The sequence below is a fragment of the Talaromyces amestolkiae genome, assembly GCF_001896365.1.
Source record: "Talaromyces amestolkiae strain CIB chromosome Unknown scaffold14.1, whole genome shotgun sequence".
Classification (NCBI taxonomy): domain Eukaryota; kingdom Fungi; phylum Ascomycota; class Eurotiomycetes; order Eurotiales; family Trichocomaceae; genus Talaromyces; species Talaromyces amestolkiae.
Genome location: NW_024468050.1, coordinates 1 through 27482, shown reverse-complemented (window position 1 = coordinate 27482; position 27482 = coordinate 1). Strand labels below are relative to the sequence as shown.

Genomic DNA, 27482 nt, shown 5'->3' with positions numbered 1-27482 from the left:
TACGTGCTACGTAGCTAAAGCCTAAAACCAATAATCATCGCACTAAGCCGTCTAAATTGTTAGCCGTGCAAGCACCCTGTCAGAGGTAGGCGGTTGTTGCTGAGCAGCGCCTATCGGCTTTACTGACTTGGTTCTAGCCTTGTTCGCTCTGCCCTATGATACGGGCTGTGGCTCGGAATTTGGGGCGAGCTGGTTGGCTGGCTGGCGTTTGATTAGTTTAGATTAATTAATCAATCGCTAGATTCGTTACTACAGTGATCTGACTACTAAGTAAAGCCCCGTACAAGGCTGTACTCTGACTCTCGTCGTTCGTACGAGGTAGGAGAAAGGGTTAGAGCCAAGGGTTTGAGGGACGACCGCAAGGAGCATACTTCTACTTTATATTCGATAGAATCGTACTAGCAGATAGAAATAAATGTTAATTGAGGAACGGGGTAAATATTCAAGGAGAATACTCCGCAGAGAATACCTTACATGCTTGTTCCTTGCCTGAGATCACATCGTTGTCCCCTTGGCCCGCCCAAGCTATGTAGATGACGTGGGTTTGGCCCAATGGGCGCCGAGAAGGTCGCTAAGGTGCAGCTGGAACGTGTTACTCTTAGCTACGACTGCTAGGCGGTTTGTGACCTGTTGCCAGCCCGTGCGAGTATCCTCCGATGGATGTCTGTATGTGTATACAAGTTACAAGAATACTGAGAATAGAGGGTATAAGGATACGTGTGAATAGACCAAATGGTACATAAAGATACTAATGCTAAGAAAAGAAGAATAGACTCAATAGGGAAATACGTACGAAGTACGTATTGCTGCGTACGGCAGCCTCAGGCAGCGGATATCTCCCCACTTCCAGTACGGGTAAGTTACAAGAATTACCAGGAACTGCCCTTCTGCTGGTTGCCCATTGCAACAAGTCTCTTCCTCTTCTTCTTCAGCTTCACCTACCCTCTCTCTCTTTAACTCGCCTTTTCCTTTCAACATTCTTTCTTCCTTTCTTCTCTCTCTTTCTTCATCCACAACGGTGTCCATTGTTCGCTCCACCACGATCCTCTCTTTACCTCTCTACCTTCACCTCTCCCTCTACCTCTCTACCTCTATCTCTCTTCCTCTTCCTCTGTCGTACTCTTCACTCCGACTATTCTCACGACAGACAGACCGCGCCGTCGAATTACGAACAGTCCTGGCCAACTGTCGAATGATACCTACGATCGCTTACGAATTGGACTACTTACTCGCTGTTGGAAACAATGTCGATCTGAACCCGTTGCTCGCCTCTGCCGTACCACCACTTCGCTTCCTCACCTCTGTTGGACAACATTGTTGGAAGGTTTCAGGAGCATACAATTGGAAATACAGTTAGAAGTAACAAAAAGTCAAGACGGAAAGAAAAATTGCTGGGGCCGTCGTCCATTCGAAGCAAGACAAACAATCGTCTCACGTCATTTGGATGATCGTCTATGGGACAACAACAACCGGTTGAGCTGAATTGATTCCCGTCTAATCCACCTCAAGATGGAGCATTCCTCACCACTCGCTGCAATGCAGCCGCCCTCAATGATGTTTGGCCGTTGTTTTGGGAACGATGCTCCCAAATTTCGATCGCTGGGCGGAATTGGTGGTTTTGGGCCTGGTAGCTTCAATTTTAAGGACCTTTCTATGAAGAAGGCTCCTACTTCGGATTACTTCAATGTCAAACAATTCACAGGTCCTTCTCCGGCCGCGAGTTTGGCTGCCGATTTGTCCCAGAATTTTCACATCGACCAGAGGTGAGTCAAACAACAGTCTCGTTCTAATCAATTGCTAATTTAATAGCCCACAACTGGCTACGCCTCGTCGATCATTGTTCTCAGCAAACATCTTTCATGGACATGGTAAGAGAAATGCTATCCTGCTATGCGGCGTCAAGCTAACATCTCAGACGAAATGATGACCACACCTCCGTTGCCGGCCTCTTCGCCCATGACGGATATTATGGAGACATCTCCGCTTCCTCACAAACTCCCATACACTATTGCAACGACAGATGTGGTGCTCCAGTCACCGACACCGGAATCGGAAACGCCTTCGACCGCTAGCACTAGTACAGGGGGCTCTTTACAAGCATCACCCATGGAAGATGATTCGCCTGGTGTTCCGCAAGAGTGAGACGATCCTAACTTGTCGAGTAACCTTACTAATACTGATGGCAGACGTATACGCCCACCCCTTCTGCGCCCATCTTTGCTTCGCACCAAGGCCTACTCTACTCAGACCGGAGTCAACAGACTGGCACCCGAAAGCCAGTGCCCTCCTTTTCAATTCGGCAGTGGAACCAGCGGCTTGTCCAACTCTATGTCTCTAGCTGACATGTTCAATGAGTCGTCGCCGCCACAGGATCGAATGACTGTAAAGAATTCGTCTTCTAACTTGCTTGGTCCACGCCCAAGACAACCCTTTGGTCGTAACAGTGGTTCTGCATCTCCAGTGCCTAATGCTGTCCGTAAGAACGCTTGTGGGAACCCTTTCATGCGCCCGCGCAAGCAGTGCAGGAGGTCCCTCAGTATGTTTGAACATCCAGAGGACATTGTGCGCCAGAAGCAGCCGGATATGGTTCCTGAGCCTACTCTAGCATCGATCATGGACGAAGAGCCTACACATACTCTTCAACTGCCACACTTCGTACCTGCGGACCAACCTGATAGTCTCCCTCGTATTGAAAAGGGCGTATTGGTCGATATTCTGGATGGAAAGTTCAAGGATCGTTGCGAAAACGTGATGATCATCGACTGCCGATTTGAATATGAATACGAAGGCGGACACATCAACGGAGCTGTGAACTTCAATGACAAGGAGGTTTTGGCCACCCAGCTCTTTGCCGATCCCAAACCAGGCACAACTATTATTTTCCACTGCGAATACTCTGCCCACCGGGCTCCCATCATGGCGTCCTTTATCCGCCACAAGGACCGCGCGTTTAACATTGAACGATACCCTAACTTGACTTTTCCGGAAATGTACATTCTGGACGGAGGATACAGTGCATTCTTTGCGCAACATCGATCTCTCTGCTATCCCCAGAACTATGTGGAAATGACATCCAAGGAACACGAATTTGCTTGCGAACGAGGGCTTGGAAGAGTCAAACAGCGATCAAAGTTTATCCGCGCTCAGACATTTGCTTTTGGACAGCAGTCTCCTCAGATGGAAGACAGCCCGACAGGACGCTGCCGCAGCAGCAACAACGACCGTGTTCGAGGCCTGGATTCGCCTTTTGAAGCGCCTGAAGCTGGACGCATGCCTGGTCGTCGTATGCTTTCTTATTAAGCTGCAATTTGAGTCCCCTTGATGGGTGACGCTTACGGTTTATGCCTATTACTACACATCACACATGACGTATATCATGGTTGTCATGCCTATCCTTATCTCTTTCTATTTCTTTTTCTTTCGACTTTCGGATTTCTCTCCAAGACCGGATCTTCTTCTCCTCGCCTCACCCCGTCACTTGTATCGATACACACCACACTCCGAAGGAAGAATTTCACACATTGTATAAGACGACTATTCATACAATGTTCTCGATACCCAGGCGCATACGGTTCTGTCTTTTTATTTCTTGTGCCAAGGCACCCTTCTTATTTCAACTTTTATGACACGACTTATTGTCTTCGAGCCAGCCTTTTCTTTCTATCTACCTATGTCAATTTGACCCACGACGGACGCGACAGTCGACTACAACCACGGCTCGATCGCTACATACTCAACAACAACCTCTTTCCTATGTGACGACCTGCTCAGATGGCATCTGCTATCAACAATACAACATCACTCGATACATAACCCGGTACCGGCCGAGAATTGGACAGTCTCTGCATATGACTAATAGATTGTCCAACTTCCGCTTCTCTGCATCCTATTCCAGTCTACTCTTTTAATCGACAAAGCGAAATCACTTAAATTCTTTTGTACAGTTTTCGCGGTACTGTTTTCTGTCACAACACAACGACAATACTGCCCAAAATCATACGTCCGAGTCTGTTTGTGCCTTGTTAATACTGCATTTGTTGTGGAGGAATGTTGTGTCAAGTGTGCACTCCACGATATTTGCATTCTAATTTTGTTAATCACCATCACTTTGGACGTGTACGCACACAGAAAGAATTGTACATATGCATATTCAGAAAACAAGCGAGGAAGGAGCATGAGATGCGCCGTTAGATGTATGTAGCTGAGCTATGATATCCTTAATTCATCTTTTCCGTTCAGTGTAAATACTGTAGTTGTAGTAGTCACCTGCCTGGTAGGAGATAGGGCTAGCGATCTCCACCTTGAAAGGTACATTTCCCCACCAGTACAAACCTTGAATTACTCCGCATTTTTCTCGACACACCACTTCAATACAATGAACCACCACCGCCTCTCCAAAAACGCCTTCGAACACGCCCTCCGCCGGATTATAAAAAAGCAATCATGGACATAGACGACATCCTCGCCTCCGTCACACGCGCCACAACAAACCACTTCTCCCCCGAATCCGTGACCATCGACCATCAACACCTCACGCGGCTATGGGTCGCCGAACGCGCTGTGTCGGAGGTATTGCCTTGGCCGTCGGAATTGATGGATAGGATGATGGAGAGGGTGCAGAAGCAGGTATCCCAAACCATCCCTACAAAACATCACAAAAGAGGAGAAAATAATAGGGAGTACTGACGGGTTGGTTGGTCGGTGCAGGTCGAGAATATAGAAGACCTCACAGCTTCTTCGTACGAGAACTCGAATAACGATTACACGAATACTAGCGGTAATAACAATAATAAGAATAATACGCTCAATTTGAAGCTCTCGATATTGCAGACCGATCTGTCGCGGACCCAGTACCTGATTCGCTCGTATCTGCGCCAACGATTATCAAAAATTACGAGATATGCGATGCATTATCTCGTTCTTATATCACCGCCGGCGCCTTCGACGGCTTCCCAATCGCAGGATCCGGAAGGGGGAGGGGGCGTGAAGACGGAGGATACATTGCCAAACCCTACATCAGCGTCTGGTACAATATCGACAACGCCGCTATCGAAATCAGAAGCTCAGTTCTTATACTCGCACCAATATCTCCTCGCATCGCATTATAGGCTTAGCTTCCTAGCCTCCTTTCCACAGCAACTCAGACGTCTGGATGATAATGCTGGAGGGACGAGTATGATCCAGGGACCCGATATGCGTGAGGTTGTCGTTGTAAGGTGTTTGGTGCCTGAGGTTGCGGTCGTGGTGCCCGCGGATGAGATTTTGGAGCAGGAGAGGGAGGGGGAAGTGGTTATGAAGATGGGAGAGATTTGGGTGGGGAGGTGGGAAGGTGTGAAGAAGGCGTGGGAGAGGGGGGATGTTGAAATCCTGTGATCTTAGGTGGGAATGGCGTTTGGAGTATATATAGATGGATGGGATGCGCACAGCGTTTGGGCTTGGAACGTACGTGGTGCATTACAACATGGCACGAATTACGAGAACTGGATTGAGATATGTACAGTTATGGATACTGCAGAACGCTCCATTATAGATGAATATAAGCTATCACCACCMAAGCAAGCCATGCATGCGCCGGTATCATGCGTCTAAAAACACCCACCCTGCCATATAATAATTGACGTGCGCCACCTGGCTAAAAGAGGCCCGAAAAGAAAAAGAAAATTACGCTACATATCCATAAGCAGGTGGATCGGAATCCGGAATTCGTTCCAGATATTCACGATCAATCAGACTCTCGATTCGCTTCTTGATCATGTTCACGTCCGGCACGAAGCGGGCGGCAAGTTGACCCAGTACTTCGGTGAGGAGTTGTGAGTGAGCGAGTTTTTTCCGTTGTCTGTCACGATATTAGTTAAATGCGATAGAGAAAGTAAAAGGAGAGACAAACTTCATTATGCGAACAACAGCTGCTTCAATGCTCCCTCCTCGCTCTTCATTCATCTTCTTCTCCGTCTCGGTTCGCTCATTCTGATTCTCGACTTTATTGCCGCCGCTGCTCACCACGCCAATGCGCACCTTTGTGAACTGACTTTTGAAGGATGCATTATAAAAGAATCGATCCGTGGGTTTGACGTCTTTGCTCATGGGTTCCTTTTTCAGGACGCGGGTTTTGGGGGCCACGGCGAGGGATTGTAGGTTTCGGATAAGGTCGTGGTCTGGGATGCGGGTGCGAGCTTGAATTTCTTCATACGTTAATGAGTCGTCGAGTGGGAGGTCGTTGAATAGCAACAGAATAATCATGGCATAGGTCGACACATTCAGATCATGACGGGCATATTTCCCCTCTGCGCGGAGAAAAGTAGCCCGGATATCTGCCGTTCCCATCGATGCCTGCCATGACAATTTCCTGCCGCTGTGTTTATCAAGATAGAACTTTTCGAAGCTTTGTCGGACTGTGTCGACATCCTTGGGAAATATGCAAGGTAATTGCATATCGCCATCCTTGGAACTTGACATGATCTCCATCGGCCACATTGTACTCGTCAAGACGCTGATTTCTAGCTCAAACCTCTTCGAGTCAGCCGCTGTTCGCGACATGTGCGCTTTGTAATTGTTCGTCAAGTCTTCCGAAACGGCCATGTCCTTGAACATTGCCTCTAGTCGTTGTGTAAATTGATTGCCAACCTCCATCTTCATCTTGGAAATCATTTGTCGCTCAACATCCATGCTGACGGATCGCTTCATCAACAACCGTCGCGAAAGATGTTTCTTGTAATATGTTTCGAACAAGTCCTTGTCGCGAATATATCGTAACAGCGTAATTCCATTCTCCAAAAGACTGTCAACCTCGGCATCAGTTTTGCCCTTGATCCCTTTCTTCAGATTTTCATCGAAGAACAACGACAAATACTCCGAGCTTCGGTTATTCGAGTTGATAAAATCCGAGAAACTGTTAGTAAAGGATGTGTGCATGCCCTGATCCGACGCAAAAGCCCGTTCCCATATCGTGTCAAACTTTTTCTTGAGATTTAAAATATCATCCACCCATTTGATTGCTGCCGCTGTCTGTTGGTTCACAGGTGGCGCCGTCGGTTTCTCCTTTTCAGATTTCTTCTCGCCATCGGCTTCTGTGGATTTGGCCGGTGGAGGCGCTGTCGCAAATGCTTTGGCTGCGGCATTGACTTCATTACCCAGCTGAACAATGCGGGTTTGGATGGACTTTGTTAATGCGCCCTTCTTCGGGTCGATTCGAGCATTGAGCTCATATACGTTGGCAAGGTCTTGTGTCCTGTCGTGATCCAGCATATATCGGACTCCACTGCCTTCAAGGTTAATAACATCGGCAATATTTTTGCTGATCAATTGTTCGTCTATAACCGCTTTGATCTTTTGCTCCGAGTAGGGTGATAATGTAGCGTGGCAGCGCTCTTCCTCCTCTGATATCCTTTCGGAGCTGACGCGGCAAAATGTAGCTGCGTCTGCAGTTTCGAGTAATCGTTTTCCTTCGTTTTGGTAAAATATCGTACTAATCTGTAGATATGTGGGCTCAAAAACGGAAAGATATAGCTTCGCCGATTCTTCTTCCTCCAGCGTTTCGTAGAGTCCTTCTAACATGTAGATACAATGCCGGACTAACGGTCGATCGATCATTTCTCCTGTTCGCTCCAGCTGGACCATGAAAAGAACAGTAGACTCGAGAATTTTGTATATAGTCAGGTTACTGTCAGGAACCGTCGAACGTAGGACGTGATCCCGGAACAGACACATGGCTATCGTGTATATTGAAGGCCTCTGATCATTGTTCATGACTTTGTCCTATTACAGATAGAGTCAGCGTCGTCAGTCATAGTGAAGTTGACTGAACCTACCATGTACATCAGCACATCCGTGATCATGCCCATACAAAGCTGATGATCCTCCCAAGCCCCCCTCATCGCCGCCAAGAACCTCTCCCCAGCAGCCCTGCGCTCATTCGCTTGATCCGTAGTATCCGTAGGCTCAATATTGAGGAGCAACACCGGCGACACCGAAGACATAATGTTCTGACTGACAAGACTGCCCAGCCACTCTTGCTCTAGTTGCTTAACTCGCTCGTAGAGCTCGTCGCCTTTCCCCATTAACACTATTCGGTATGAGCTACGATAGAGCTCCTCGAAGGATAGCGAGGAGGCATTCTTGGTGTGAATTTCGCGTAGTGCAGAACCGAGGACAGACCATATGGCTTCAAAGTCGTCGTTTTTGCTGCCTAGTGCCTGTTGCCGGAGGTGTTAGTATACTTCTAAGACGACACCGCTTATATTGTGACTTGAAAAGTATGCTTACCCTTCTAGGAGCTCGGACCTTTTGCCTCGCTCTCATTGCCATCTTCTCGACGATCGAAAAAAGCAGACGTTGAGTAGATAAGAATGTGTTCGACGATGGTGCAGTAGAGCTCAATAGGCGGGGCCGGAAACCGTTGAGGGGTTGCGAACAGTCAAAGCCTGAGATTGATCGGTGTCAATCTCAGACTCAGCGTTCCATCTGAAGTAAATATAAAGCCCAGGGATCGGATGAATATGAATAAGAAATGAGAGCGAACTCGATTTTGCTAGATGTGATGTCTCGAGGCCTTAGAGCTTCTCCGCGATCTTCTCCGGAAGAGCATGAGTCGGAAAAAGTATTGATCCGTCGCAATCTTTTGAGCTTTAGACGTTGCCTCCGTCACGGGCAATAATGACATATTAAAAGTCTCAGTCCAGTCTTCGCATTATCCTCTTTTCCTAAGAAGCGAATATCTTTTCAACACTTCGGTAAAGCACGATAGAATATCAGAATGCGCTCACCAACTACTCTCCTCCGTCTTTTCCGCACCTCAAGCGGCCATCTCCCCCGAACTCGGATTTCAATCAAAGTTCCATCTCCTTTCAGCACCTACAACCCATTATCACTCTCCTCGAGAGCCAGCACTTTATACGCGTACAACACCCGAAGATACAACTCCAGCTCCTCCGACGCAGCAGACCCCAATCTACGACCACTAACCGACCGCGTACCCAGCGCATCTACCGACGCAGCCAACGCCGAACAAAACGCCGCACGGAGAGCAGAAGAACCAGCTTATCGTATTGTATTCACATGCAAGCCCTGCGGTGAACGGTCGGATCATCAAATGTCCAAGCATGGATATCACAAGGGCACAGTGTTGATTACGTGCCCGTCATGCAGCGCGCGCCACGTTATTAGTGATCATCTCGGGATATTTATGGATGAGAAGAGTTCGTTGGAGGATATCTTGGGTACGAAGGGTATGAGGATTACCAAGGGCGTTTTGAATGACGATTTGGAGATTTGGGAGGATGGGTCTGTGTATAAGGCTGGGTCGAATAAGGAGGGTGTTGATATCAGCTCGGATGTCAGTCCCAAGGAGACGCCTTGATTTCTCTCCAAGGAGCTTTGATCCGATGAGCATCGGGATGATGTCTCTTGTAATATATTATGTACATATATGAAAAAGTGTTTATCTTGCTGGATCGGTTTACGCAGCGTTACAGGCATGGGTTTGGGTTGATCTTTAACATGTATCATAGACAGTCATTCATACTTCTCAATTCACTTTTAATCTCTAAACTATTTACAAAGATATCGACAAAGATAACGCCGTATTATGCACATTTCAGAAGCCTCGTCTCCGCTCCCTGAATTCCTGACCCCTTTCTTTCCTCTTGACGTGCTTCCTGTCGTTCTTACGTTTCTTCTCGCGACCAAATTTCTCTGGATCGGCAACAGCTTCAATGCGACGTTTGGCCCGTCTTTGTTCCCGGCGTGCTCTAATATTCTCCTGAATACGAGCCATCTGGTCAACATATTCGGTCGTACCGAGCTTCTTCTGCAAAAGATCCAAGATTTCCTGGGCATTTGTAACTAACGACTTCCAACCTGTCTGAAATTCTGGATCGTTGGATCGAGGAGTCGGAATGTTTGGATCGATCAAATGCTGTAGAGGAAGAAGGATAATTGGCAAGAATCCTATAAGCTTTTCAGCGTCTAGGTGACGACAGACTGCTGCCAAAAGAACCATGGTTGCGGACTTGGGTACAAGTGCACTGGGTTTTCCGGAGATCGTTTCTCGGCGTAGTATGTTAGATAGCTGTTGGAAGATGTAGCGTAGCAGACTCTTGCGCGAGGCGATTTCCATATCAGCCTTCTCTTCTTCTGCATCGCTCTCATCGTCTGGTCCATCCTCTTTGGCTTCTTCGGCCTCTTTCGAAGAAAACTCAACGCCGTTGATTGCAAAGCATCGACTCAAGAAAACAATGTTACGGACGCTCTGCATGGCAAGCTCTTCGCTAACCCCTGGAATTTGCATGGAACGGATACTGCCGCGGGTGAGTTTGATCATTCCGTCTTTGTCAAGCTTAAGACCATGTTTACCGGCCAAAGGAACATTGGCATAGCCTTCGGTCGCGTTCGACTTGGCTATATCTGCAAGCCATAATCCAACCAAGTTTGCTGCACACGTTTTTACCCAAGCGTGTGGATAGAAGAGAGATTCTTGGACGCTAGACCACAAGCCCAAACACTTTTCACTGAAAGCAACCGAAGGTACGGCTTTGCATACCTTGAGGAATAATTGCCATGAGAAATAGACCGTCTCCCAATCCTCGCTTTCCGTGTCTTCGATAATTGGATTGATTAGCTCAGGCAAGGTTTCGACAACGAATCGGCTTTCCTTTTCCTTCTCGGTACCTTCCGCCTCAAAGAAAATTCTCATAGCCTGTAGACCGGTGTTTGCGAGTTGTTTGTTCTCCATCTGCTCGAGCCAAGAGTGCAGTGGCTTCAGCATGATCTGTAGACGCTCCCGATCAGCTCTTCCAAAGAATTCACTGAGAAGAAGACCGGCCATTTGACGGCATTCAGAAGTCTCATCGTTGGCCATGACGAGCACAACCGGTAAGAAGAAGGTGCTGATGATATCTTGGCCAAGGTCCCCGCCAGTTTTGTTCAACAATCGATGCACTGCTTCCATGACAGATTCTCGTCCTTCACGGTGCTGGTAGTCAAAGTTCTTTGCAAGGAAAGCTAGCTGTTTGGACCAGCGAGATTTGGCTTGAGGATATTCCAATAGAAAGTGGACGTACACACCCCGAGCCAGATCACGAGCAGCCTTGGTCTGATTGGTGACCATCATTCTTGCAATATTGTCGACCAACTCGTAAAGTTCGGGAACAAGAAATTTCCTATCCATCACAGCGCGAATGAAGTTGAAGGTTAAACCCTGGCGATCAGGTTCCTCAATGTCATTTGTGAGACGCTTCAAAAGATACGAGAGATGATTATCCCTCAATTCTACCGTCTTTCGTTCTCGCAACACAGAAGCGATGAATTTGAGTGCAGCTTGTGCGGCCTCCGTGTTAGTGCTTGGAGCTTCTTTGACGACTTTAACAGCTTCGGCAAGATAGGTTGGCGCATTTTGGTCGAGCTCAGGGAGAGGTAATTTGATAATGGTCGAGAGCAGACGCATAGCGGAAATCTTGACTTCTTCGTAGGACTGAATCACTGCGTCCCCAACAATGGGCAAGAAGCCAGCCAGATTGTTTGCAGTTAGTATGGAACTGTATTTGTTGAGGACTGATCGAAGGACATCAAGCGAGAACCGCGATAGCTTGTAGAGATATGACGAGGTAGTTCCGCGTTTCTCTCCTCTTTTCATACCTTTCATGTTGATGAGGAATCGCCTATTCCTTGCCGATTCTGTGTGAGACAGCGCCTGTGACTCATTTTGATCTTTGTACGATTCTTTAATCACTTCGTAGCAAAAGACAAGAATATCCCGGCTCTCAGCACCCGGGTTTCGCAGTAGACCGAGACTTATTCTCCTGAAGAGCTCATCAATCTTTCTCACCAAAATAGCTGTAAGTTTCTCCCGTAAAAGCATTTGCAAAGGCGCAATGAGCGCACCCAGGCGTGTAACAGAGCTGTTCTTAGCAAGCAACTCCATCGAATCGTAACTCTTGCTGCTCTTGACTTCTTTCATTTGACTAACGTAGTCTTCGGCATCTTTCTCCTGGCCAACAACTCCAAAAATATCATCCATGACAATTGCAACAGCTTGTTCAAGACAGTGATCCAAAGAGCCCTGTTCGAATTCATCTGTGGTCGATACAAGAATGGAATGCATGGTAAAAGAGAGAACGTGGAGCTGGTAACCACGAGCGAGAGCCGTCCTCAGCTCTTTCAAAATGTAGCCAAAGTAAGTCGGGCCGAGAATGATCGCAATGTCTGCAAGAGTCTTCCTGGCATTGTCTCGGGAATCTTGTGCCTTACTTCGCAGAACGTAACAGACATCCAACAGAACTGCTGGAAGGCGGATAGCCATATCTTCTTCGGGCAAAAGTTTGAGCAGCTTGATGCTGGTCACAGCAACCGGAAGACGGAGACTCATTTGAGCTTCATCTTTGTGATGCACGAACTGCGTTAAGAAAGGCAAGAAGTGAGTTGTCAGCTCCGTCGAAATCTTTTCTGGTGTGGGTAGCGTCAGGGCCAGGCGGCATTTAGCAGGCTGTTCTGAAGGAGAATCTCCATCTACCTCCATAGTATCCTCAGAGTTTGTTCTCGGATAGCGTTGTGTGAAAGCGGTTGACAGGGCGTCAGTCATGCGACCAAGCAACCGGATCATATTCCTTTCAACTTCGGGCTTGCTTGTCATATTTGCACGATACCTGCGGAAAATTGCTCGAAACTGACTCCACTCCAACCACTCACCTAAACAACCCAAAGTTGCTACAGACTCTGCAGCTAGATTATGGGCAGTCTCGTCTTCAGCGATATGGAAAATAAAATGCTCAATTAGAGGAAAGAAGATCGAGCTTATGTTCGCAGAGTTGATCTTTCCGCTTGACGCCTCACTTGCAAGTCTGCGTAGGGCACGCATGCGTCGATGTTGCTGGATGTGAAGAATGTTGTTGAAAAATGAAGCTTCCTCGTCTCCAGCAACTAAAAGCACATGCATATCTTGTACGCTTGGTAAGGTGGGATTGAGTTTTACCAAATGACCCAGGGCTACTATGAATTCTGATCGTACTTGCTCAGATCGTTGACGCACACCGTTCTGGAGAGCTGGCAGCAAAACGCTGTCTCTGAGGGTAGCAAAGTCGGACCTATTCGATTCACCATCTGCAGCTCTTTCAATAAAACGTTTGATACCATATGAAGCACTCGATCGGATGGAGAGTTCTTGTTCATCCTTGACATGATACAACATATTGAACAGGAGAGGGCGCCACTGCTTAGGACTGAGACTTGTCCACAAATTTTCGTTGATTTTTCTGAAAGCCGCAAGTCGCCGGTCGTAGTCAATGCTATCAAGCTTCGATGTGTCAATAGAATTGAGATCAGCACAGAGAGCGCCGACCTCCTCTAGCTCAGGATCATGTTTGGCAAATTCGTGTAAAACAGCAGACAAGACATTGCGGTTCTGTTCATCCTTGAAATAGTCGAATAGAGATGACACCGTGCAGAATACTTCCTCGGAGAATGAAGGGTCCTTATCAATTGAAGACAAGGGTATGAAATGCTGCAGAGAGTGCAACAAACCTGACTTGGTCTTGGGTGAAATCTTGTCATGTGGTTGTCGTAGAAGATAGGTGGATATACGCACAAGACTGGCAATTTCAGAAGATGTCTCCACGCAAGGCGCTATTAGGGATAATGTTTCCACAGCAGACACAAGAACAGGACGCGCAGGATTTGATTGCAAAAGCTTGCTGAGGTTTCCCAGAATGCGATCCACATATGGCGCAAGTATCTCTTCGCGTATAGCTTGAAAAGAGACCTCGCTCATTTCTCCAGATTCATCGACAGCCTTACCAGTAGACTGATTGATAATGGGCTGTACTATTTGCTCCAGAATAAATACCTTGACATCATCGCGCGCAGATGGAACAGTCAATGTATCGACAACAGCGGGAATCACGTCTTTGCTGAATCGCGTCAAGTAGAAAACGGACTTCGGAGCAGACACCCATTCGTGGAAAAGTCGATGAAAAGAAGAAATTCCTTGTGCGTTCTCGATGGCGAAGTTCTCCAGCCTGGAGTTGATTACTTCGGTGAATAGCAGACCCACGAACGGTGTCCAGTCAATATCTGGAGCGATAGAGAAAATCATACTAGCGCAGCGGATACCCACGCTGCGAATCTCTCGCAGCACTGCGGCTTTACTTTCTAGGTCCGGCGAGTCCAAGGCAAGCAAGCGAGAGGCTCGCACAAGACAGTAGAATACCGCATCCATTGACTTGGTAGCATATGTATGCATGCGGCTCTGAAGGGTCTCTAGCATCGTTTCAACCATTTTGAGGAAACCGACCTGCTTCCGCTCGCTGGCTAACTCCGATTCGAAAGATTGGTTATCAATCTGGCCATCCTTGAGCAGATCCACATCAAAGAAAACCCCAAAAGCGATCTGCACAAAGAGTTCGAAGTCTGGCCCCGACATTTGAGCAAGAATACGAAGAATGGCCTTCCTCCTTCCGGTTTGGCCACCAGAGCCGGAACTAGACGCAGCTCTAGATATCATACGCCCGTAGAGAAGACGTAGAAGAATTGGCAGGATATCTGCCTTGTGACCTTTCTCGATCTTACTATCTTCATCATCGATATGAACGAAAACAGAAAGTTCCTCGCGAAAGCGAGATTCGTCTAAAATGTTGAGCAAATTCTCTTCGTAGGGACGTATACCAGGTGATTTCCAGGTAAAGAGACCTTTCAGTGCGGACTTTTGAACCGCAGAATCTCCATGGGCGGTGAGACTCAATAAAGCATCATACACTTGTGAAGACTTGAAGAGAGATCGGGGGTTGATGAACTTCTCGAACAAGCCAAGCAGCGCTAGGCGATCCTTATAAGCCCAGATCGGAGTGACATCTACCACTCCAACAGCCTCGGAAAATTTCGCATCGCTTTCCACGATCTTCACGTTGTCAATTTCGGTCGAGGCCCATCGAAGGAAAAGAGGAACAATTTGACGAGCACGCTTTTCCGCGAGTTCAGGAATAACATGTAGAACTTGTAAAGATCGAGCTCTGGCGGTCACGGGAATCAGTTCAGACAGTTTATGGTCAGTAGTGAAGCTTTCTATCAATTCGTCTTTCGGGTCATTGGCTTTTTCAAATTTGGCCTCAATTATTTTTTCGATCTTCAGCGAATTATCACATTTGAACTCCGACCAGTTCTTCCCCGGCTCTTCGTCTGTAGATTCATCATTTGTGGCATCAACATTATGCTGTAACCACAGCATACACAATTCAGTGACGACAACTTCCCCAGCAGGGTTTTTGCTGACATTTTTCAAAGTCTCAGCGGAATCAATCCACAATTGTCCTAGCTGCTTGGAGAACAGGCCAAAGCAGAACTTAGGAACCAATCTGCAGAGCCAAGTATGATCGATGACCTGTGGGTATAACAAGCCAAGCTTGCGGACCTGCATAGATAGAAATCGAGAAGTCTGTAGGGATAATTCACTTTCTTCTATCTCGATTGCGATGCCGATGGTGTTTTGTAGATCACCAGTTGTTGCATTGGCCAGCTCGAGAAGTATTTTCAGTGAGAGCAATCTCAACGCCTGTGACGGCGATGTAAGATTGTCGATAAGACTAAATGCAAAATTATCCAGATCCTCCTTGGTCTCAGTGATAAGGCCGGGTAGGCGTGTCATATAATTTAACGTGGCCTCTAAAAATGGTTTTCGACGAATGAATCGAGGTCCGACTTTCAATATCGACTGCCAAAGGGATCTATCCAGGGAAGCACATTGATCGGCGAGAAAAACATAATTCTGAAACCCTTGACCACTGGAGAACATATGCAGTGGCTGGTCTTCGAGAGCTGATTCATCGAACGACTCCGTTACCAACTTATGGAGCGATTGCACTATCTGCGGAAGAAAAGCAGCGTCATTAGAAAGTGAGACTGCCGCGCGAAGTTTGGTATAAGCATTGAGCAAGGCGGTCTCAGTCAAAGACGAGCCAGGCTTTTTCAATTTCTGGAGAATATGCGATCTCCACTCTGCTGGACAAGCAATGAAGCCTGGCCGTGAAGGTATGGACGTGACACAACCGACTTCCTCTAGCTGAATGAGTGAAAAACACAAGTCTTCTTCCTTAGTCTTCCAAGAAGAAATCAAAAATCTGGACCACGAGAATTAGCCAATATAAGGGACCGAATGAAGATGGGTGCTCTTACCTCTGGAGATATGGCAAAACAACGATCTGAAATCTTTCAGGCCCGAATTCGGAGAAAGTTGAGCAAAAGGACAAAAAATAGGGCGCCAAACGCTCGTCGGATACAAGTTCCATGATGGGTCGCATAAAAGGCATCATTTCGTCCATTGGCGAGAGTTGCAAGGCGTAGGCGGCGGAAGTAAGAATTCGCGGAAGAGTATCGCGATGATATTCTAATCCCTGTAATGCTCTTTGTAGCAGCGTCAACAAACTTTGGTGGACGTCCTTCCAATCTTTGACTCGTGTTGCTTTTCGAGTAGTCACGCAGACAAATATTAAATGCGAAGAAAGCTTCATATGAGACGCTTTAAGTACTGCTTTGCCACCTTCAACGTATGCGCAGACCACTTTCAAAAGTTCAGGGAATGTTTCGGACGTTGTAACGTGAATGATATTCGTCAGGACACCGCAGACCACTTCTTCAGCCAAAGAAAAGTGCACTTCATCATCAACGGTGGCATTTTCTATCAGACACTTCAGAATATCTGAAGCATTGGAATATAGGCCTCCTTTGATTCCCTTAATGGATTCTGAAAACATGACCATTAAGCCTTCCTTGTAGGTCTCGAGGCTTCGCGACTCTGTAGAGTTTCGTAGATCTTCAAACAAGAAAGATATAGCACGATTCAATGGAGCTTTATTCTTATGGTAAACAAGTCCAGCTTTGCGAATCAGGAAGGACATGGACTCGGCGGCGAATCGTGCGACAAATGTTTTCTGTCGTTCTTTTCCCAGATATGGACTCATTATACCCAAAAGTTGTCTCAAGTCCGGTACAAGAAGTCGAGAGAGAAATTTGAAGATCCAGGCGAGGCATGTGAAACTCCATTCTATTACTTCAACATCTGGATGAAGTGCCGCGACGGATGCGACCAAAGTAACACTAGTCGCAAAGTGTTTTTCAAATCGTACACCCAAATCTCTTGCGAATTGTGATAAGAGACTCAAAAGCGGTTCGATCGACAATTTGTCCCTCTTATCAATAAACTCGACCAAAAGCGCCATAATCTTTTCTTCATGGTATAGCACTTGCGGAAGACTTTCTGAGAGCGAGTTGACACGGCGAACGAATTCGGTAAAAAACTCAGACAAATTCATTTCACTCCAATGGTCCAATGAGGACCGGAAGTGTGAAAATGTCTCATCATCCTCGCCATCCTCTTCGCCGAAGTCAGTTCGTCGCACGCGGTGAATCGGGTCGATCTTCAACTTCGAGACTCGTTGCGAAAAAGTCTCGAAGCGATGAGACTTTGTTGTTTCGGTGCCTTTCTTCAGAAACTTCGCAGGTTTCCCCCGCGAGCTTAATGAAGGTGCCACCATTGTCGGAGAATGGATAGGCGACTGGGGTGGGCAGCAGGCGGGTTATTTATGGCATGTTGATATGGATTGAGGCAGTCGAGGTAGGCGCTATCAATAAAAAAAATGTTGTCGGATCAGGAGAAACGTTGCGCCGCTTATCGGATCACGCTAGTCCTTTTCAGTCGAACAGCTCCGCGGAGAAGCACGTGATCCGTTCGCATTCTCCAATGACGGCATTCGCTCATTTCTCTCCGTCGAAAACATCAGAAGCACCCTGATATTGGCGAATCCGAGCTTACAAGCGCGTCAAATGAAGTTCCGGTCAATATTAAACATTGAATGGTGACAGATTCGCTATTTCATTGCCATTCGAGTTGTGAAGTTCATACACGTCAAATTCTGGACAAGTTCTTTGAATAATAATGGCATCAAAAATGTATTGCTTTTCCTTTCCCGTGCACAAAAAGATCATATGAGCTGACTATATCCACTAGCTTGGTCCTGGGCAATGTCAATTGCTCCTTTCAACAAGTATTCACCAAGGTCGCCAAACTTCAAATAAAGCAGAACTTCGCGTTTGCCATTATAGTTGGCGACCTATTTGGTGAGGGCGCAAGCGAGGAGGAACTGAATCAAATTTCAGCTCTACTCGCGGGCAATGTTGCCGTTCCTCTGCCAACATACTTCAGTGTCGGCAAACATCCGATTCCGACTAGGGTTGTTGAAAAAATTCAGGCAGACGATGAAGTATGCCCTAACCTGTATTTCATCGGAAGAAGGGGCACATTAAAGACATCAGAAGGCATCAGAATCGCTACTCTCGGAGGTGAGGTCGCTACAGACGGCCATTCCGACCCAAACATCAACAAGAGATTTCACTCGCTCTATACGGAATCTGACGCTCGTTCGCTTTACGGCGTTCATGATACTGACATCTTGATTACGTATGAGTGGCCTAAGGGTATCACAGCACGGTCTCAGGTTCTTCTATCAGACGGCAAAGTAGCACCTGAAGGCGTTCAGTGCGTAGCTGATGTTTGCTCGACATTGAAACCGCGGTATCATTTCTCCTCCAAGGCCGATTTTTTCTACGAACGAGAACCGTTCTTTCACGTGCCGACAGATGACAATCCGGACGTGAAATCTTTGACTCGTTTTATCAATATGGCTCCTTATGGAAATACAGCAGGGCAGAAATGGATGTATGCGTTTACATATGATCCGAAAGCCCCAATTCCCGATACTGTACCTACCGGTACCACAATATCCCCTCTTACCAGTGTTGCTAGAAAGAGACCTGCCTTGGAGAGTCAAAATGAAGGCTTTCATCGATTCTCAAGGGGCAGTAATGAGAGACCCCATAAACGCGCGCGACGGCCTCCACCAGGCCCGGGAGAGTGCTTTTTCTGTCTATCTAATCCGAACATTGCTACACACATCATTACCTCAATAGGCAATGACGCTTACCTGACCACAGCAAAAGGTCCGCTCACAAAGTCGGATACCTACCCGCTCTTAGGCTTTCCTGGCCATATGTTGATAATCCCTCTCATACACTCCCCTACGTTCACATCGATAGCGGATCCCGAGGCGCGAAAGAGCACATATGATGAGATGCAACGGTACCGTAATGCATTAAACGATATGGTTCGTGAGAAAAGCAAAAGCAGTCTGGGATCAGTCACCTGGGAAGTCAGTCGTGGCAATGGTATCCACGTACACTGGCAATACCTCCCTGTTGCGTCGGACTTAATTGCCAAAGGCTTGGTAGAAGCGGCGTTCAAAGTCGAAGCCGAAAACTTGCAATACCCAAAGATCACATCCTCTTCAAATGAAGATGGCGCAAACGAAGTCGGAGATTACTTTCGAGTCTGGATATCACGACCCGCAACCGACGCCGATGACTCGAAGGAAGAAGCGGGGTCGACGAACGGTGGCTGGGAAAAGATTTTGATTCTGCCGCTGAATCCGGACTTCAAATTCGATTTGCAATATGGTCGTCGGGTGATGGCGAAGCTGTTACGACTCGAAAAGAGAATAGATTGGAGGGAATGTGGGCAATCGATGGAGGACGAGGTTGCAGATGTCGAGGCTTTCAAGGACGCCTTCAAGAAACACGATTTCTCCCTGGAAGAAGAATGAAAATAGAAAATTGGCCAAGAATATGAAGAGATAGAACGAATCAACTGGCTTTGTCCGGAAGGAAGGAGCGATCCGTCAGAACTGCCTCAGCCGCCCATCGTCACGGTCTCCTTCCGTAAAAGACTTCTAAAATCTCTCCCGGAATAGGACATCTAATCCAGTCAATCTTCGTATCTTTTTTTCTTCTTCATCCAACCTGTCAACTAACCATATCATATTGTTGTATGCTTAGACTCCCATTAAGCGAGACTATTCGACTCCACCATTCATTACAAAGCTCGACATAGAATCGCCTTATTCGCTCATTGCATCAACATATGACAACGGTGATTGTTCAACAATATCAATAACCGCCACCAATCACTGGCATGAGACATATGGTCCTGACCAGTCTAGAGGAGTCTGGAGCAGTGCGTTTCTTTTCTTAGCTTACGAAGTATAAAAGCTGACGTGAGTCTGGATTTGGCAGAAAGTCGCGTGAATAATTCAATCCTCATTTTAATGCTCCACTGTACACTACAGAGTCCTAACATTTACGATCTGAGCCTCGTGCTTCAACTCAACATGTCGAGCTCACAACAAACGACTTCTACAGCTGTCACATCTTCCTCATATTTTTCCTTTACCACCCAGAATCGTTCACAAGTCACTCGTTATCCATCATCCAAGTCTGGACGAATTCCAATTTCTGAAACAGCAGCGTATTCCTGGCTACGAGTTCAGAAAATCATGGAACTCTCCGTACAGGTACGTCGGGCAATCTCTTCCCAAGGCGAGAAGCATGCTGCTCTTATGGCACGCATACATGCCGCTAGCTATGTGATGTGTCATATGAAACGAGAATTCTAACTGTAAGGCCCCCGCAGCAGCCTAAATCAGAATCGCTGGATGATCCGACATCCCCCGAATGTCATGTCAATGCTTTAACTCGGATCAATTTGTCTGCTTCGTCATCCGCCTCATCTGTTGCGACAAACGACAGCACCAGTTCCATGCAAGAAATGGATAAAAAGACAATTCTCATTAGCAGGACGGATCCTTTGGCCCGTAGACAGTCAACGCAGCCGATCACAATTCTCGTGGATCGAGTTGAGAAGTAGCGCGATGATGTCGATGAGATGCGAATGAAATAGGTGTGTCTGTTGCGGCCTGAGTATCAAATATCGCTCGTTCCCACCGATAGCGCTTGAGGATGCAGAGCTTTGACAGTGTAGGCTACGCAACGAACGAATCCATGTCAACCCACCTCCATCCTTTTCTTACTGCTTGTTTCTGGCTTTTTGCGTTCTGTTTATCTGTTCCTTCGTTCTACCACAATGTTCTCATACAGAAACCACTTGACCGATACGCCCTGCGAAGGGTAAAGGAGAATGTATAATTATCGATGTTTGCATCAATTATGATTTCGGGTCCAGTCAGGATTTCCAGGTACTATATACACATAGTACGAGTATGCAGCAGCTTTACTACTTTCATTGATATAATACACGTAGACTGCTTCGTTGTCAGCCCTAGGCCTAAGGGTTATGAAACCATGAAGAGTGGAGAGCGGCTGGAAGGAGCCATTTTTGTGCTGTCCTCCTCCCTTTTCTCCCGCCAACCTGTCGACTTGTCTTCTATCTTCATTCATTCCACCGCATCCTAGACAAACACAACCGCGATCGTTCGAAACCCGTGTCTCTTCAGATTATACTCGTCCAGTCACTTCTTATCGGTAGTTCATGGTTGGTCCGAGACAGTACCACCCTTCGCCGACATTGATTGTGTGAAATGGGCCCTTGACAGCAATTGAAATTGCTCCCCTGGCATCCTACTCTACTCTATTTTCCACAGGACCTTATATTACTTTTACCATTCTAGATCGTGACGGAGAAAGAAGTAGATCGGGACTCTTGTACCCCAGGGTAGTATGACATGTGTATTTCTCAAAAATGCTCGAGAAATGCCCGAGGTAATGAAGATCATATGCCGGATTTAATCACATACAAGCCATGTCCTGATGACGCAAATGAGGTTACAACACCTATACATACATTGATGGACCATATGACCTCGTGCAAGTTACTGAAAGATCACAGAATGATACAAGCACTCGACCTTGAGCTCTCCGCCTTGATGCTCTCTGCTGTATCTAGCATTTTCATAATGGATACTTTCCCGGCTTTTTCAGCCGCCCTGTAAGCACTTCCATACCGTCCTCCCTGCGCATGAACATTGGCTCCATGGCGTAGTAAAATTCCCACAATCTCCTTGTTACCTTGCCATGCTGCCGCTTGCAAAGCATTGCCGTATTTGCCAGCCTTTGCGTTGACATTGGCCCCCAGGCCCAAGAGCAAACTCACCATTTTTGGATGTCCGCCAGTGACAGCAGCCTGGAGCGCATTGCCATAGTATCCACTATCGTGTGCATTCACATCAAAGCCTGTACAACGGGAAAACACACGAACCAACTCAATATAGCCGTTCAGTGCTAGGATTTGCAGCACATTGCGACACCGAAAGTCATTGAACAGCCTATAGCACGCAGTCAGGATCCTGCCTTTGTGAGGTTGCGTCAAAAAGCTCTGCAAGAACGATCGCTGTGAGACACCAGATGCTTGTGCAGTTTCGGCATGGTAGAATATGTACTTGGACGTGTACGGCAGGAAAGGGTAGCTCCTCTGAGCAACAAAAGCGTCATACTCAATGGGCAGTTGCATGCTCATCAGGTACGCCAAACAACATCTTTTCAAATAGTCGTGGCTTGTGCCAACAGGGTTATTCCGTAATTTCGAGTCTAAAGTCCTCAATCTTCCATTACGAAGCAGGAAGTCATTAACGGACAGATGAATAAATTGCAAAGTGGTCTCCCCTTTCCGCCTCTCGATCAAACCTTTCGAGGAATGAATGATACGATTACTGACCTTGTTGCTCGTGATTTCCGAAGTATCCCAGGGACTGATTTGTTTTGGAGTAGTTCCAACTTGCACTGCGCAGAACAGCTCAACCGGCTGGATCGGCCGTTTACTGAAGAGAATCCATTGTATTGCAAGTATTGTCTCGTGCTTGTTATCCATATCTCGGTTCAGCAAAGTCTGGAAGACCTGCTCAATGTCAGGAGGAAGCTCATCAAGCAGAGTCTGCATCGCCTCTATCTTTCCATGGTTGAACGCGTGGTTGAGCATGGCCACGACTAGAACAACCCACATGAAGATGCCACATGCTTTGGCGAGAATCTGGCCTTCAAACTTTTCAGTTCGTTCTATCAGTCTATCCCGAATGTATACTTTGATGTCGTCGTCGTGCTCCTGTATCTCCTCGACAATCAATTCCAGACACTTTCTTATACTGACTGTAGGATAATGACGACTTGAAAGGCAGATACGTAATTCGACTCCAGCTTGCACAGCATCTGTGCTCAACAACTCGAGAAAAGTTACGACGTTTTGAACCTCTTGCTCACCACATTCATCTAAAGCGTCAATGAGAAAGATTATGGGCTTGGGGGGGGTCCGATTTGCTTCGACAGAAAGAAACTCCTCGAGCTCTCCTCTTCCCCAATCCCAATGTCCCTGAAAGTGCTTTTTGAGTTTATCTCGGAAAAGAACAAGAAGGCGCTCACATGCACCTCTGTCTTGATCGATCAATTGATATACCAGCGATCGAAGCATTCCAATTGGGGTTTTTTCGAGATCTGTCCCACGAGCGTTGAAGAAGTATGCGGCAATGACATGGTTTTTGAAAAGTGTCTCCTTTGTCTGCTTGAAGATGTACTTCATCAATGTTGATTTCCCTGCTCCAGGCTTGCCCTTGATCCAAAGAAGGCCGTTGTTGTTCTGGAGGTCATGGCGATTTTGCCATTGCCAGAATTCCGAGTTTTTCAAAATCCATGAGCAAGTGCTTCTGTGGGCCACAGAAATATCTTGATACCGAGCATCGATGTTACGAAAACTGAGGGTACGGCCACATTCTGATTGATGTTAGCGATCGAACGGATATTGACGGCTAAAACCTAATGCAGGAATCTAATAGGAAAGGATGCTTGGTGATCTGCTCACTACTTACCTTCTTTTTCTATATTGAAAGGGAGAGAAATAAAGGCGGGCCTAGTTCTTTCTATATTTATACTTTTCAGCTCACTATACCTTCTGGGACAAACAGCTTCACCTACTGTTTTTATCAACTGTGACCCAAAAGTCCAACAAGGCCTTCATACAGGCTGCAGCTGCCGCTGCAGCGTATGGCTGCCAGGTTTTGTTCTTGTGACTGTCTGCGTAATCACAAACACCTTTGATGACTAGACAGGGGAAAACGTCCCAGATTCCTGCACTTTCCATTTCGAAAGCTATTACATCTTCTTCTTCTGCTATCTTGTCCCGGTCCTCTCCAGACTTCATCACTGTGTCTCCGGAAGCAATTCGGCCGAAGTGAATCTTTGGCGATGCTGCCGAGGTGGCATTCTCCGCCATCGATAGCCTTTGACGAGATACCAAATACGTTTGATCACAGCCTAGCTGCTGACAAGACATCTTTTGGGCGATACCGCAAATGTTACCTCCCGTACAAACCTTGCAATCGCTCAGTTCGCGATGTCGATGTTGGTAGCTAGGGCGGAACAGCTGGTCTAACTTGGTGCCAGGATATCTGGTTCCTCGAAGGCCAAGCTTCCGACACAATACATCAATATTTTTCGCCAACTTGTCATGAAGGAGGTTCTTGTTTCTTTGAGTTCGCAACTTGGCCAGCATTGCTCGGATTTCAGCTCTGGGTGGGCTGAGGATGTCCATCGGTGTGTCTCGCCGGACGAATTGACTTCCAGGGAAACGCCTCCCGAAGTCGTATTCCACCACCCCGTCACTGATTATCACGTCGCCCAGAATGATCTCTTCACCATCTCCCCCGTTTGGAACTCCCCCGCAGACACCGACCAGTAAAGCAAGCTTGATGCCTGGGAAGCTTGACCGGAAATGAGCGGCGACACTGGCTGCATTTTTCTTGCCCATGCCTGGCATATAAGCTAACACAACATAGTGATTGCAAATTAACCCTATTGTATATGCGTTGCTATCGCTGGCCGATTTGCCATATTTGTTTCCTCCATCGTCCCAGATTTCGTCAAATGCCGCTTCGACGGCACTCGCCTCGGTAGGTAACGCACATATGATGGCAATTTCGAACTCACTACGTGACTCAGGCCGTGGTGAGTGCGCTGCAGAAGACGGCGACATTGGAGTCGAGATCTTCTTGTCGAATACATTCGGCAGCTGGTGCTGGGTTTGGTCTGCCTCTACTGATCATGAGGGGCAGATAAGAGGGGACCTCGGAGACCAAAAAGCTTGTTCGTACATGTCTGATCTGAATGCGCAAGTGTGAGGAGGCAGGCACCGGAGGCTTTTTAGGACAAGGCTGAGGGGCAAAGGCTGCACAAACCCCGCCGCTCTCATGATACGGTATCCTCGTCTCAGTCTAATTGGTGATGAACGAACAGCCTCATTCCGCCAAAAAAACAACGGTCCAATTCTAACAGGTCATTACATCACACGGCGTCCAGAAAGTTACTATCTTCTGCGCTTTTTGACTCGGTCCGTCTGTACCAATGCACACCAACCAACGGTTCGCATTGCAGGGAGCGCATCCCCTACGGATGGCGTGACAAGGTATTGGCCGAGCTGCTCAGTGCCCATACCGCAGCGCTGAACCGCCACACTAGGCTCTTGGGTACATATGTACCTAAAATATGTGTGAATTGCTTCTGAAATATGTATCTGTAGCATACAAGTATGTCGACCTCAGTGCGTGCAGTATATGGAAAAAATGGATCGAATAGTCCATGCATTTACAGATACCACCTACCAACCAGGTACTGCAGCTATGAAACGTATAAGCATGGTATATATGTATAAACAATCCACCCGACTTCAGTGCGTGGTCCTCATTTCCAATCCATTTTCCTAATCCAGGAATTAGTCCATTACACATAGTCAGAGCAAACAAGCCCCATTCATTCCTGGCAGCAATCGATATCAAAATCATCTAGACAAGTCTGTATACATTCATCCGTTGTACCCGAACCAGGAAAGCCTCAAGTTCAAAAAATAACACCAGAAACGCCGCGGAGTCAAACTCCTTCAAAACGCCAAATTCGGAAAAGAGAACAAGGAACAATCATTTTGCGGAAAGTTCTAATTTTACGCATCAACACCAGTGAAAACAAGATTATACAGCGCGATGAGTATTCGGCGCTGGTCGTCGACCAGCCATCAACAAACTAGGTGGTCGGTCCTCTCCGCTAGGTGACTGATGATCCGGATCTTCTAGGAAAGAGCCACCCTGATGATGCTGATTGAGCGGAGGCGGAGACGCTATTTGTGGCGAAAATGCTCTATACTGGCCTTGAGGAGCTTGATGACCCTGTTGTTGCTGCTGTAATGGTGGTGGGCTTTGGGTTGTTGGATGGTAATAATCGGACTGTTGATGGTCGTATGGAGAGTATCCGTTTGAGGCTGGTGGGGGACTGCGGGTTTGTGGGTAGCCTGGTGGTTGGCGTTGTTGTTGCTGGTCGTAGGGTGAGAAGCCGCCTCCCATGGCTGGTGGGGATCGGGGAGATGAGGCTTGGTTGTACGCGCGCGGTCCGCTGAAGTTGGGCACCTGTACCCTGGGGGGAGGCTGATTTTCGAACCCGCGATATGGTGCAGGCGATGCACGAGGGGCGTATCCCGCAGCGGCAGGCGGGCCATATCCAGGTGACTGGGCTCCAGGAGAATGAGGACTCTGGTTGAAGTAATGCGTGTCCGCTTGGTTACCTCCATAATGTCCTTGATCGCCGTGGTTAAAGTATGCGTCATGTTCGCTGAGGTTCCCACCCATAGCATTGCCGGGGTGTGCTCCATCATAACCACCTCCATGTCCGTTGGGAGTATTTCCGTTGGGAGAGTATCCTTCATCGTACATTGGCTGAGGACTCGGATGCGGACTGGGATATGTACCAGGGACCTGATCATATCCGCCTCGTGACATACCGCGTGACAACCCTCCAGCTACCGGTGCAGGCGAAACTCGTGGATTGTGATGTAGAGGACTCTTAGAATGATCTCTAATTCCCTGCAGATTGTCCATTTCCACCTCTTCATGCTCGACATGATGATCCTCAACCCGCCGGGTCTGTGCATCGGCCCACGTCGGCATCGGTGGAAGCTCATCTTCATTTACATGCACATGCGCCGCCTTGCTCGGCTGGTCAAACGAAGCAGTATTGGGCCCACGATATGCGGGTGGCGGTCCAGCGGACAGCGACGATGCTGCGGCGGTGGGTTGTCTGTACCCGAAATTCATAGGTTCTGGCGGTGGGGGTTGTTGATAGTATGGTTGTTGTTGAGGAGGTTCCGCATATTTGTTTCCTCCTCGATTGTGTCGAGAGCCGCCGCAGTCGCAACAACTGTAACAGCAGCCGCAACAGCCTTTGCAGCATTGGTAACCGCAGCAGAGACAGCTAACCAAGCAGCCTACTATACCCAGTATAATAATAGAGCCGACAATAATACCGGCAATAACAGGCCATCTATTAGACTAATCGTCAGTTTCCGTCTTGGGAGCTAATACATGTAAAAGATACGCACTTGCAATAAGTCTTGGCCATACAATTATCCCAACTAGAAAATGTCGATTTGACCGAACTGGCTTCATCAGCGACGCTTCGCTCCAGGAGCGACCTGATCATTCTGTCGCCGATTGTCGAACCCATGGTTGCTCTCGCAAATGTAGGACCGACTAATCTCAGGCGGAAAATTAGACGATCGCAGAAAATTTTCGACTCAAAACGAGAGGCAAAAAATTATATATATATATATATATATATATATATATATATAT

The 27482-nt window shown here is 47.3% G+C and overlaps 8 protein-coding genes across 8 annotated transcripts; 4 read left to right on the top strand and 4 right to left on the bottom strand.

Annotated features, from left to right (window-relative positions):
- Nucleotides 1-1509: 1509 nt before the first annotated feature.
- Nucleotides 1510-3300, top strand: BHQ10_006984 (uncharacterized protein; the record flags this gene model as incomplete). The annotated part of the gene is made up of 4 exons (XM_040879629.1): nucleotides 1510-1763; nucleotides 1810-1868; nucleotides 1916-2138; nucleotides 2187-3300. 4 exons carry the CDS (start codon nucleotides 1510-1512, stop codon nucleotides 3298-3300), a joined length of 1650 nt encoding a protein of 549 aa, XP_040735488.1.
- A 1143-nt stretch (nucleotides 3301-4443) lies between these two features.
- BHQ10_006983 (uncharacterized protein) lies at nucleotides 4444-5373 on the top strand (the record flags this gene model as incomplete). Its single annotated transcript, XM_040879628.1, has 2 exons — nucleotides 4444-4626; nucleotides 4708-5373. 2 exons carry the CDS (start codon nucleotides 4444-4446, stop codon nucleotides 5371-5373), a joined length of 849 nt encoding a protein of 282 aa, XP_040735487.1.
- A 288-nt stretch (nucleotides 5374-5661) lies between these two features.
- Nucleotides 5662-8304, bottom strand: BHQ10_006982 (uncharacterized protein; the record flags this gene model as incomplete). The annotated part of the gene is made up of 4 exons (XM_040879627.1): nucleotides 5662-5836; nucleotides 5888-7755; nucleotides 7809-8192; nucleotides 8263-8304. The coding sequence occupies 4 exons, from the start codon at nucleotides 8302-8304 to the stop codon at nucleotides 5662-5664; spliced, it is 2469 nt and encodes an 822-aa protein (XP_040735486.1).
- Nucleotides 8305-8752: 448 nt separating this feature from the next.
- On the top strand, nucleotides 8753-9355 carry BHQ10_006981 (uncharacterized protein; the record flags this gene model as incomplete). The annotated part of the gene is made up of 1 exon (XM_040879626.1): nucleotides 8753-9355. One exon carries the CDS (start codon nucleotides 8753-8755, stop codon nucleotides 9353-9355), a length of 603 nt encoding a protein of 200 aa, XP_040735485.1.
- A 237-nt stretch (nucleotides 9356-9592) lies between these two features.
- BHQ10_006980 (uncharacterized protein) lies at nucleotides 9593-17513 on the bottom strand (the record flags this gene model as incomplete). The annotated part of the gene is made up of 2 exons (XM_040879625.1): nucleotides 9593-16100; nucleotides 16156-17513. The coding sequence occupies 2 exons, from the start codon at nucleotides 17511-17513 to the stop codon at nucleotides 9593-9595; spliced, it is 7866 nt and encodes a 2621-aa protein (XP_040735484.1).
- A 401-nt stretch (nucleotides 17514-17914) lies between these two features.
- On the top strand, nucleotides 17915-19634 carry BHQ10_006979 (uncharacterized protein; the record flags this gene model as incomplete). The annotated part of the gene is made up of 2 exons (XM_040879623.1): nucleotides 17915-17928; nucleotides 17987-19634. 2 exons carry the CDS (start codon nucleotides 17915-17917, stop codon nucleotides 19632-19634), a joined length of 1662 nt encoding a protein of 553 aa, XP_040735483.1.
- A 2072-nt stretch (nucleotides 19635-21706) lies between these two features.
- On the bottom strand, nucleotides 21707-24841 carry BHQ10_006978 (uncharacterized protein; the record flags this gene model as incomplete). Its single annotated transcript, XM_040879622.1, has 2 exons — nucleotides 21707-23583; nucleotides 23785-24841. 2 exons carry the CDS (start codon nucleotides 24839-24841, stop codon nucleotides 21707-21709), a joined length of 2934 nt encoding a protein of 977 aa, XP_040735482.1.
- Nucleotides 24842-25829: 988 nt separating this feature from the next.
- Nucleotides 25830-26945, bottom strand: BHQ10_006977 (uncharacterized protein; the record flags this gene model as incomplete). Its single annotated transcript, XM_040879621.1, has 1 exon — nucleotides 25830-26945. One exon carries the CDS (start codon nucleotides 26943-26945, stop codon nucleotides 25830-25832), a length of 1116 nt encoding a protein of 371 aa, XP_040735481.1.
- Nucleotides 26946-27482: the final 537 nt, after the last annotated feature.